This window comes from Calliphora vicina, chromosome 2 (genome assembly GCF_958450345.1).
Source record: "Calliphora vicina chromosome 2, idCalVici1.1, whole genome shotgun sequence".
Taxonomy (NCBI): Eukaryota; Metazoa; Arthropoda; class Insecta; order Diptera; family Calliphoridae; genus Calliphora; species Calliphora vicina.
The window spans coordinates 55,487,759-55,501,032 of NC_088781.1; the positions used below are offsets into that span (position 1 = coordinate 55,487,759).

Sequence of the window (13,274 nt, forward strand, 5' to 3'; positions counted from 1 at the left end):
AAACATAAAAAGGCAACAACCACATAAATAAATAAATTAAATATTAAACGAAAATTTTATTTACTTTGAAAGCAACGGAAATGAAAATTAGAAATGCTTCAAGGATGAGTTGACTATAAAACCTAAAGTGATTATAATTAAGACATGATGTGTCAGCAGTGTAACCGTATGACTGGCATAATTTACGAGCGTGTGGAATATTTTCACTGAACTCCAATCACTTAAGCCGGCCAAGTTGCGTGTAGCAGCATGCATCAAGTAAGTTGTGTTGGATTTTAGATTTGTAACCACAAAACGGCGACCATCTGTAGGGGGGGGGGGAAAGAGAAAAGATACAAAATTATGAGTATAATAAAATATTTAATTAGGGGGATAATAAAATTATGGATTAGTTTGGAGTCTACTAAAGAGACTCATGGGATATTTTATTTTAGTAATTAAATTTTCCTAGAAAATTAAAGAAAATTAATTTATTATATTTCATATGTGACCCACCACCTTAAAATAGTTAAACCTGCTAGTTTTATTCCAAACCTTAATCTCATTTCAATAAATCAGCAATATTTCAAAGAAAAAAAAACCATGTCAAGCCCTTAAACTACATTCTTATTGGTTGCACACAAATGCCAGTATCTTGGTTATTTCCTATTTGTGAGCTTAGTTATTTTCCCACTAATTGTTTGCCCACAAATCTCAACTGGCTTTCCTTTTCAATTTCCACGCACTTGACCAAGTGCATAAATATTTCTCAATATTTTACACACGCACTCACAAACTAATACAATTTTCTTTCCCTCAAAACTCTATATCCCTTTTCAAATTTCAAGTTGAATTGCTCATACATATGTATGTCTGCATGTATGTATGTAGATATTTACCTCTATGAAATAGGAAATCTTTTCGCTTAGCATAACTCCAATTACCAGCACTGTATTTGAATTCCTGTTCGCTCATGTACTCGACACGATAGCCCAGCGTATGCATGTTGTCATCAATGTTAGACGGTTTCACCGAACGTATGTCCAAATCAAAGCCATCCGTAAATACGCGTCTCACTTGAAAGTATGAAATTCCTGCTGGTTTCTGGCCCTTCTTTAGTTTAATAACACGTTCCAACATGCCCAATGGATTGGCCACTTTACACTTGTAATCACCCAGATGCGAGGAATTCAATACGTGTATTTGTAGAGTCGAACCGTAATCGGCATAAAATAAACGATAGTTCTTTCCCGTTATTGCACGACTGTCGTGCAACCAAGTAAACGATGGTGGTGGCTCACCCATGGCATCGCAAGAGATGTTGACACTGCCACCAATGTAGGCATATTGTATCAATGACGTATCGTTATCAAACCAATGCGGCTTATCTGGAATGAGAAAGAAATGCAAAAAGATGTGATGAGTTGAAATAGAAAAATAAAGCATTATTTTCGTAAAGAAATTATCGGAGTTTAAATGTACTTTATTTTTGTATTATTTCAGCTTTGGGGAAGAGATGAACAAGTGCAATTCCTTTTACTTCTTATTGTTTGCATTGTTCTGTGACTAAACAATTAAAAGTAATAGACTTCATTTCTATAACACTATTTCTGGTAACAAGTTGCTTTTTTATTGTACATACATTTATACATTCTGTACACATTTAAACTAATGCTGCTAAAAGCGTATGTTTCCAATTTAATTTTTTAAATAATGGCTTAAATTTTTACAATATAGAACACAACTTGGTATTATTGAAATAGATCTGATCTAGAAATTTCTTTATTTCAAAATCTTGTTTGAACAAAAATATATTTTGCAAATTTTAAACACATAGCGCACAAAAAAGCGGAAAAGAAATGATATAGGTACATATTATATATCAACTTGTAGGAGAATATGTCTTCTTTTAAAGAATGTACAACGTTTTTAAGAATTCAAAAAATTAAAGCAGAGTTTTTTCAAAAATATTGGAATTAAAAATGATTTTTTGGAAAAATTAAATTTTTAAAATGAAATAAATGTTTTGTTTATTAATCGTTTTTAATGAAATTTTATACTTATATAGAAACTTTCGATGTAAATCTAAAAGTGAAAAACATACATATTTGTAAATTATTAATTTCACAATTCCCCAAAAACTTTTCAAAACTCCCAAAATTGGGATTTTTAGATTTTTGGATATATTGAAGGCATCCATTGCACGATATTGAGGAACATATCGGGACATACATAACATGACTTAATTTTTTGAAAGCAACTATGCAGTTAGAGTAAATATTGTATAATTTTAAATTTACATAAAAAATAGGTCTACTTCGGAAGGCTCTGGACCACGCAATAATACGAATTTTGACATTATTTTACTTTCATAATATTTCCTGAAATATTATTTTTCAGAAAAATATAAACCAGGGACGGAATATAACTGTTATTTTTTTATTTCAGATAAAAAGGTTACGAGGAAATTCCTTTTATTTAATATTGGGAATTTTTAACGATTATCATTGCATATATATTATTTTGGTTATCGTAACCAATTAAAGTAAGAAATATTTTTTTTTGGTTATAAGTAACCATTATATCAACCAAAAAAATTGTTTGGTTAGAAATAACCATTACAAAAAAAAATATTTTTTTTGGTTATAATAATAAAAAATTAATTCATAAATATTGAATAAGCCGAAAAATAAGGGGAATTTGACAATTAAATAAAGTACTTGTTTTTGTTCGAGAAGTCCCAAAAGTAATCATCTACATATATTCTTTTAAAGAGTTATTTGTTTAGAATTATGTACATATTTACAAAAAATGGAAGTTCGTGGCTGCAGTTTGAACTAACAACCTTCCGGCTGCTAGTCAACTGTTGTGCTGACTACACCACTGCTTAATTATTGTAGTATGAGTCAAATAATTGTTTTTAATATATTGTCGATTGTTTTATTTATTATTATACATTTGTGGAGAGATATTTTCTTGAATTTTTAGTTTTAACGTAATACAAATCGGTTCAGCAGTTGTTGTGCTTACCGGTGACAGTAGGGTATCCAGCTCTATTGACTCACTGGAACATCGTCGCAATGTGGGTTGTGTTTCACTGTTCTACCGATACTACAATGGTATGGGCTCTGCAGAAATTAGGGAACTTGTTCCCGAAACCCGTAGTTTTTTACGCAACACACGTTCTTCGGCAAGGGCTCACCAATTCGTTGTCGACTGGACAGTGGATCGCACAACACATTACAGAGAAAATTCGTTCTTTAGCCGTACTGTCCGTATGTGGAATAATCTTCCTCCTGAAGTCTTTCCTGTCACTTTCAATATAGGAAAATTCAAATCTAAAGTCCACAAACACTACTCCCTCTATCCTCCCACCCATAACCTATTTTCCTAGTTCCAACACAATGCTTTGCATGAGTAGGGGTCATCCCCTGAGTGCTGGTCCAAGAAAAAAAAAAAAAATTTCATATTTAACTATAGTTTTATATATATAAAAAAATTAGAGGGTATGCGTTCCGAAATTTCAAAAAAAAAATTTTTGAGACACTCTAACATACATACAAACATCAATTTTTATATATATTAACGGTATAATGTAAAAATTTGATTTTTACACACCCCTCCGCCCACAGACCGAATACCAAAAATCTGACCTTATAGTGTTAACCGCTGGGATTTTCTGAAGATACCCTGAAAATTTCATCAAAATCTGTCCAGTCGTTGTTGAGTTCATTCGGAACATACCCACATACATACAAACATCCATTTTTATATATATATAGGGCCCATTTTTTTAAAAATTAAAAAAAAAAGTCAAAAATTGTAAGTCTTGAGTTAAAAAATATTTATTTTGATAGATATCCCACTCGCATCCCACTAAGCGACCAAAAGGGTCTTCAAGGATAATATCTAAGCTTTTGTTTGACCTAAAAAAAAATATTAAAAAAGGGTCCATTTTGAAAAAAAAAAGTCAACAAAGTTTTTGATTTTGCAAAAAAAGTCAAAAATTTTATGTTTTGAGTTACAAAATATTTATTTTGATAGATATCCCACTCGCATCCCACTAAGCGACCAAGTAGGTGTTCAAGGAAAATATCTAAACTTTATTTTAAGAAAAAAAAAAAAAAAAAAAAAAAGGACGCATTTTAAAAAAAAGTCAAAAAAGTTTTTGATTTCGGAAAAAAAATATTAAAAATTTTTTATTTTTTTTTTTAAATATTTTTTTTCGAAAGATCGAAGAAATAGCTATCTATACTATTTGGGACACATTTTGCTAAGAACAATAGGTAATAAGTTACATGGATAAGAAAAAACCCCTGTTTGACCAAATTGTCAAAATTTTACCCCCTATAACTCAGAGAGTTCTCGACCGATGTTGTTGAAAAATTGTGTCTGAGTTACTATCCAATAGAGCTAACCTTGGTGCAAATTTCATCCCGATCGGAAGACATCGATTTCAAAAGTTGGTTCACTTGACATGAAATGCCCCATATATAGATTTCATACATCCCAGCGGGAAAAAATGATAGGACTTCAGATTGTAGGCCTTCTAAAAGGCATACTTACACATTCTAAAAAATCCGATACTCATTCCACACTGCCTGCTCTTAGAAAGTGTTCAAGAAGGCCTATGAATCACCTCCCAGTATGCAACATTTCGAGTCAGTTCTTTTTATCGAACTTATTTCGAATTAAAATCGAAAATATGAATTTATTATGATGCTCTATCCAATCTTCATTTTTTAGAATATCGTATTTTAATATTTTTTAGAAATGGTGAATAATGTTCGAGTTTTTTTTTAATGTCAAATTTTATTTTTTCACAAATTTATATACATACATATTATTCTTTTGTCAATTTGTGAGAAAATAAAATTTTATTTATTATCCTATCAATAACATATTCATAAAAATATAGTTTAACACGAAAAATGGATCGAAGACGTCTTAAAAGAAAAGCGCAGCCAATTATTGATGTTGTTTTTGACAATTCGAATCTTCAAAATCAGCAAACATCAGAAATATGTGCAGAGTTTATTGCATTTGAATATGAAAACACATCTAACGCAACATTATTGGATAATAATAAAGGTATTGCATATGCATTATTTCAAGAAGAAATTGCTCGATGGTATAAAGTATACGAAATTGTTCATATATTTAATCGAAATCGAATCATTTTAGAACATTTCTAATACCGAAAAAGGTATAGTATATCGATAAAAATTAGAATCAGAATAATAAACGATTTTCGACTCTTTATCGCTCTGCACTCTACTTAGGAAAACACGCACATTATCGACATTATATCGAAGTCGATATCGATAAAATTTTACGAAAAAATGATTCACTTTCGATACAACTTCGAATCATTTTGCATACTGGGCTTCTAATAACAAGTGGTTAAATAAAAATAGTCTACATCAAAAAATAAAATACTCTGCATCTCTTTGATTAACTCTCTTTACAAAATTTACAACAATAAATTGCTTGATGTGGCTTCTTATTTATTTTTGTTGTTTTTAAGTATGTAATCAGAAATTATCATGCTTCAAAAAATTAAACAAACAACTTCATTTTAATTCTTATTTTTATTTTAGATCTTCTAATAAGACTTTAAATAGTTCTTCCATTGTAGACGTTCTATAAAACTTGAAAATGCATAGGCCGTCCTTTGATGCCTTATTCTAATGCTGTTTTTCTCTTTTAGGCACTTTATTAGGCCTCTCATGTAGTCCTTCCATAAGACTTTGCAGGCTTTGCAGTAGTCCTACCATTCTAGGAATTCCCCTACAGGCCTTTCATTATATCAGTAATAACAGGTTTTTGTACAGGCATAAGACCATATAGCAACCCTGCGAATAGCCCTTCCAAAGTAGACCTTCTAATAGCTCTTCCCAATTAGGCCTTCTAGAAGCCCTTGCAAAGTAGGCCTTCTAGTAGCCCTTCCTAAGTAGGCCTTCTCTCAGCCCTCTAACAGCAGCGAGTGTGCAAGGCCTTGGCTCGCAATGACACGCCGTGTAAAACTGAAATGATTTTGCAATGCGGCTAGAAGTCCTTGTGTCTGCAAAAGAAGGCCTTTAGGAAGGCCGCTTTACTGCATCTTTTTCCCGCTGGGATGATAACCAAAAACAAATAATAAATTTGTTGTAATGGTTATTTCTAACCAAAAAAACTTTTTGTTTGTTATAATGGTTATTTGAAACTAAAAAATATTTTTGGTTGATATAATGGTTACTTATAACCAAAAAAAAATATTTCTTAATTTAATTGGTTACGATAACCAAAATAAAATATATCTTATAAAAATGGTTAGTTATAACCATTTTATAAATTCATCACTATAAATGGTTAAAAATGATTTTTTTTGTTATAAACACATTATTTATGTTTTTGTGATTTTCTGTATAATTTAAAATTAATGTAAGTACTTTTTTCGAAGAAAAAAAAAATGGCGAAAAAACGATTTTTTTTATTTTTTTAACTAGCCGATAGCCTTGGCAGCCAGTGCTATTTATATATACTAGGATCGCCTGGTGGTCAAAATTATACAGTTACTTTGAGTATACGCAAAAATATTTAATATAAACGTGTGGCCTATTTATATATAAGATTAATTTTATGTTTATATTTTTTAATATCAAATAAATAAATAATTTTTTTTAAGTTTGAATGTATATAACTTTTGACTCAGTAAAGATTTTTAAACAGTTCATTATTACGATTATTAGTAAATTTGTTATTAAGTAATTCAAAAATTATATTTCAAGAAAACCAGGAAAGAATTGGATCCCGTATTAGCAAAAAAGCAGACTAAGGTAGGTAAGAAAAATTAAATTTTATTTTTCAAATGCATTGTGGACATTGTGGCTTAAAAACTTATCAATACCTCCTCTATAGCCATAGGAAATTTTATTAAAATCGGGATATTCGTTAAGAAGTTACAGATTTATTTCCACTTTTTTACAGTTCCCCCACTCTGTAACGCCATCTAAAATGCAAAATAAAGTAACATACAATAATGTAAATGTAGCACACAGTTAAAAATTAACATATAAGTCTTTTTATAAATGTGTGAGACCACGTTATATTACAAAGTTATTTTTATAAATACTGTTACGAAAATGTACTTGAATTCAAATATAACGATTTTAACGGCTGATTTAAAAGTTGCGTAATGCTTTCAAATAGCAGTGCCTAAACAGTAACTTATCTGTGGGCATTATTAACATTGAATAAAAGCTTTCAGTTGACCATTGATCTTAAGTATGGCAACGCTGTTTGCTTCGACCGTATATGCGAATTCGAATATTCAGTTAAAGAACATTGTAGAAAGTACACCACAAATGGCGTATGTATTAGAAAGCTCTAGAATATACGAGCTTTGACAGTTAAAGAGTAATCTAGAGTGCACCCAGTATGCAACATTTCGACTCAGTTCTTTTTATCGAACTTATTTCGAATTAAAGTCGAAAATATGAATTTATTATGATGCTCTATCCAATCTACATTTTTTAGAATATCGTATTTTAATATTTTATAGAAATGGCGAATAATGTTCGATTTTTTTTTTAATGTCAAATTTTATTTTTTCACAAATTGACAAATTCATATACATACATATTATTCTTTTGTCAATTTGTGAGAAAATAAAATTTTATTTCTTATCCTATCAATAACATATTCATAAAAATATAGTTTAACACGAAAAATGAATCGAAGACGTCTTAAAAGAAAAGCGCAGCCAATTATTGATGTTGTTTTTGATAATTCGAATCTTCAAAATCAGCAAACATCAGAAATATATGCAGAGTTTATTGCATTTGAAAATGAAAACACATCTAACGCAACATTATTGGATAATAATAAAGGTATTGAATATGCATTATTTCAAGAAGAAATTGCTCGATGGTATAAAGTATACGAAATTGTTCATATATTTAATCGAAATCGAATCATTTTAGAACATTTTTAATACCGATAGTGGTATAGTATATCGTTAAAAATTAGAATCAGAATAATAAACGATTTTCGACTCTTTATCGCTCTGCACTCTACTTAGGAAAACACGGACATTCTCGACATTATATCGAAGTCGATATCGATAAAATTTTACGAAAAAATGATTCATTTTCGATATAACTTCGAATCATTTTGCATACTGGGCAGATGGCAGTGTTATAAATAGTGGCAGAGGTTGCAGTCGTCATAGACATCAACTGAGTGCCTTAAAGTGTACTGTATTTTTAAAGTGAATTCGTGTACATTATAAAGTGTGTCTGTATTTCTGCGAATTTATAAATGCGAACATTGAGTGACTATTTAATTCTGTGGTTGTTTTACATTTTAAATAAATAAAGAGTTGTTACAATTTTTAAACCACTAAACGGTTTTTATTTGCAATCAAAAGTATCCGGTTTATTTAAAGGAAATAAACCAACGTTTTGAAAAGGTTAAAACGTACTTTGTTATTTAAACTAGAATCGCCTGGTGGTCGACGCTCGACCACTTTTGAAACGCTTTTTACCACTTTTATTGAAAATTTGTTTAACGAATTTTTTATATTGTACATATCTACAGTAAATAATCTTTGAAACATATATGTTTCATGAATATTGGTGGACAATAACATACTTAAAAGAGTACCACAAAAAAACGTGTGGCATATTTATATATAAGATTTCGGTTTTCTTTTCTCAACTTGAGCATATCGTATGAGTATAAAAGTGTACTTTAGCGTGTCCTTTAGAATTAAATTTTTTGAAATGTTGAAACGGTACCCCCTGAAAACAGCACAAAAATGGAAAGAACACTTGGGGTCAAAATGACCCAGAACTTTTAAAATCACGAAAATTTTGACCCCTAGTGCTCTTAATTTCCATTTTTGTGCTGTTATTGCAAATCCTAGACTTCATTTATATTTTTCTTAAGTTTCATCAAAATCAGCCCAATAATATATAACATTTTTCTCGAAAATCGTAAAATTTATATCGCAGGTATGGAAAAACTATAGGAGGTATTGACATACTTTTTCACATTTTTATTTCCTATTATGTTGTAGTGTATTCTATGAAGATAAAAACTCATATAAAAGTAAATATGGATATATTTTAAGTAAGAATAAACTTTTGTTTTTATATTTCTCAAAATATGTTAATTTTGTTCCTACATTTCTTGTTCTAGTGGCATGAGACACGTTAATGGCCTGGCGATTTTTTAATAACTTTAACATTTTTTATCGAATTTTTGTCATTTATATCTTATTAGAACGACAATTACGTACACATTTCGATTATTTTAAATTAAATTGCAAAAGTAATTATTTAATGGCAAACATTTTACAAAAAACTGAAAAAATGCATTTTTCCCCTTGTAAATGCACCTCAAAACTAAATCGAAAGTCGGCACGGGTTGCCCTTCTTAGAACAAGCTAAAAATTTGTTTGGTGGTATTTTAGGTCATTACGAAAGATTTCAGCGGGTACCGTTTCAACATTTCAAAAAATGTAATTCTAAGGGACACTCTAGTATACTTGTTATATGTATCACATATTAATCATACGCATGGATTACCAAAAAATTGTAATGTTATTAACACCAAAATAACAGCAAATTACTTTAAACAAGTGGGAGTGCTGTATTCGGCAGCACAGAATATTATATACCCTCCGATTTTGCTGATTTCAAAAGAATTATTTTCGAACATATATCTAATACATTGATCCAGGTCCGCAGTATTTAAAATATATGTAGACTTATGAACGTTGATGTCAGCCAACATAGGAACAGATTTATTTATCTATAAGGATCCAGAATGTATATGAAAAAATTAAAATTGTATAACTTACAAACTTATATAGAACTTACTACTTATGGTGAAGTGTTTAAAGAACAAAGTACCACAAGATTTAGCGCGGTGTAAATGGACAATATTTTTAGCAAAATGTAAAATTTTAATATAATTTGTGTTTTATAGCAAGTACAAGATCATGCTGAACATTTTGTACAAATAATAACCAGTACAGCTATTCCTAATTATTTACAAATAAGGCAATTTTGGTAGAAATAATATCTGATCAATTACACTGTGTCACAGAACTTGATCCTACAAAAAGTTGGCCAACCAATCAAAGATCTGTAATCAAACTGATTCCAATGTTATTAAACAGTATCGGAAGAAACCCTGGTTCAGGTGGAAGGAATGGCCCACATGATGTTTCTAAAGCCAATAAATGAAAGCATTTTCAAACGAGCTCCCAACAAATCCTTTAGGAAAGCAGTCCGATTAGCTCAGTCAGTACTCGGACTATTTGATACGAAAAGTTAAAGCCTCTGCTAAAAATGTAGAAGCCAAAGATACAGCACAGAAATTGAAGTCAAATTTTATAAGAACAAATTATACCTGCTGCACAATGAAAAACGTATGTTATGAAACATTTTTTGAAGTTGTTGATACTCGAGGGAATGTTGTAGAAAAGTTTAGGACCCAAAAGCAGAAAATTTTCCCAAAAAATTCTTAATATGGCAAGCAATATGCTGTTGCGGCAAAAAAGCCAAACATTTGTTACAAAAGGCCCTATAAATACCGAAACTAACATTAAGGAATGTTTACAAAAGAGGATGCTTCCATTCATAAGATTTATTAATGTGTCCATTTATTTTTGGCCTGATTTGACATCCTGTAGGCCGCACATTTGAGCCAAACGGAATTCCTCAGCATCTACACAGGCGAAGCACACCTCCTTCCAGGTGCGTGTGGAATTGGCCTTGCGGGCAGAGTCTACAGCTCCTTGGAATTCCTTGAGATACACCAAAGTAATGGCTAAGCGGGCAAAGTTACTGACATTGTTGTACAGCAATTTGGCGGCATCATACATGCCATCGTTGAAACATCTATCGCCAATCTTTTGTATGTCAGCATGGTTGGGTCCGGAAATAAACTCCTCCAAGTCGGCTAAACGGCCAGTTCTGGCGTAGGCATAAATCAATTCGCTTTCTATGTACGATTCTCTAGCCTTCTTGCGGGCCATTTGCAAGAGTGGTACAAGAACAATAATGAATAATAAGAAGGGCAATTCCTCCAAACTGCCTGGAGCTGAGGCCAGTGGAGAGATTTTGGGCTCTTGTTAAAAGATAATTGAAGAGCACAAAATAGGTATCTAAAATTGTGGCAGATTTTAAACGGAGATGGACTAACTGTTTGAACAAAGTGACAGAAAGCACTATAAAAACCTTAATTTAAGGGTTTCCGGAAAAGGTTCATAAGTTCATCACTATTTATTAGAACTATAAAAATAATATTTTTTAATTAAATAAAAAAAAAATAAAACTGTAGGTTTAGTAGTTTAATTTTTATTAACATTTAACATTAATTTTTATTTAACATTTTAATAATAATAAATATTTATCATAAGAAAAGGGTATTTAAGATTTTTCATATTTCAATAAAGATTACTTCACAAATGTTTAACAGTGAATTTTGAATGAAATTTGGTGTTTTCAATTCATATTAGTATAAAAATTCAGCAATATTAATTAAGAGCTAGAATATGTCAAATCAAAATCTAATACTGCTGTAAGATTATGATGCCTTACAGTTATTTTTTTCCTATTTCAAATCTCTAAAGCTGACATAAAAGTGATTGTGAATACAAATGAGTAAATGACTCTTTACTAAACGTTTTAGAAATGGTGTAAATATTATTACAATTGCAATGACTTTATAAAATTTACATTTACTGGATTTTAATTTCACTTCACTTGTTTTACATTCCATTGTTGCAACTTGCAAGCAGTTGTTGCATGCAACAACAATGTATACTGTTGTACTGCTGTCATTCAGCCAGTATGTTTGTCTGGCTGCAGTTATTTCCGTATGTCTGGTTGCCTATCCGTCCTTCCATCCATCCATCCATCCATCCATCCATCCATCCGTTGTCATATATAGAACATTTTTAAAATTTACATAAACACACATTCACATAGACTCACTTTTGTTTTTCCGTTTTATTTCTTTTAAAATGTAGGGGTGTCTGTCTGTCCGTCCGTTTATGTAATTCTTATTGTATAGAGTTTTTCATTCTGTTTTTTTTCATTTCAATTTTTCTTTTGTTGCTCAGTATTTCATTTTACTGTGTCACTGGGTTTATAAAGTTATTTAACTTTGTTTTTTTTTTCATTTATTATGTGAGATATTGTTACTACTGCCACCACCATTTTTAAATATTTACTCCTTCATTCTCATCATCTTTGTTCATGTCATCTGCTTCATTTTCTTTTAGTCTTTAGTTTTTATTTTATTTGCATGTTTAGTAATTCTCTTTCACTCTCTCCTGCTCTCACTCTGTCTCTATTGTTGTGTTTAATTTACAAAGTGCATTTTAATGAAGTTCTTTCCTTGTGGGCATTTTAAAACAATTTGGTTTAAGTTTTCTTACAGATTTTTTTGTTGTTTCTTTTAAAATGACAGTAATTTTGTATTCATTTAGTTTTCGGCATGCATAATTTATGTATCTTCTTCAAGTTTCACAAGTACATACATCTAGTGCCGAAAAAAATATGGGGTTTTGTTTTATTTTGAGTTTTTGGCTAAAGCAATTTACTTTGTTGGACATTTAGAAGGGTCGAACGAAAGTTTTTAAACAGGGAAGTAAGCAAGTAAGTATGTTTTTGTATGTGCATTAAATATGCCGACAGATAATCTTTGTTTGGTGAAGATACTGGCAAAATGTAAATTTTTGTATGTTGCATAGAGTGTGGCCAGATGTGGGAGAAAAAGTCTTGTAATATCGAATCTTTAGACAATATTACTATATATCATCATAAAAAGTTGAATCTGGACCTTTCGATTTGTATGATATTCTGTACACACATATTCTTTAGAGTTATTTGGACATTTCCATTTTTGTGAAAATTAGTTTTATTTATTTTTTTTTTAATTTCAAAAAACTCTCGAGTTAATTCGCGATTTAAATTTGTTGAATAATATCGCGATTATTTTAAATTTACAACAATAAAAATTTAAATTTCCAAAGCTTTCCAAGGAGTATGCTCAAAATCGGAATACCCAAGGTCAGAAACGAGTGTTTTCCCTGTGTTCTTTTATGGAATTTATGATTTAAGTCTTAAAAAAGGGAAAAAGCAAATATGTTTTTTTTTTAATTTGTCATTCTAAATAATAAAGTGAAAAAAACTTGTAAAAATTTCAAACGGAATAACGCAATTCCTAAAAATTGGAGCGAAAATCCCGAAAGTGGTATTTTTTACAATTTCGACCATAGGGTCCACATTTCCTTC

The 13,274-nt window shown here is 30.4% G+C and overlaps 2 protein-coding genes across 2 annotated transcripts in view; both read right to left on the bottom strand.

Annotated features, from left to right (window-relative positions):
- Positions 1 to 87: 87 nt before the first annotated feature.
- The window catches only part of LOC135950463 (neural cell adhesion molecule 2), a 30,208-nt gene continuing 17,021 nt past the window's right edge, over positions 88 to 13,274 (bottom strand). Inside the window, exons 4-5 of the mRNA XM_065500003.1 lie at positions 879 to 1,367; positions 88 to 305 (exon numbers count right to left, since the gene is read on the bottom strand). Of these exons, the coding sequence (XP_065356075.1) occupies positions 88 to 305; positions 879 to 1,367 (707 nt within the window). The remainder of the gene's footprint in view (positions 306 to 878; positions 1,368 to 13,274) is intronic.
- Positions 10,634 to 11,008, bottom strand: LOC135952553 (clathrin heavy chain-like). The gene has a single exon (XM_065502554.1). It carries the CDS (start codon positions 11,006 to 11,008, stop codon positions 10,634 to 10,636), a length of 375 nt encoding a protein of 124 aa, XP_065358626.1.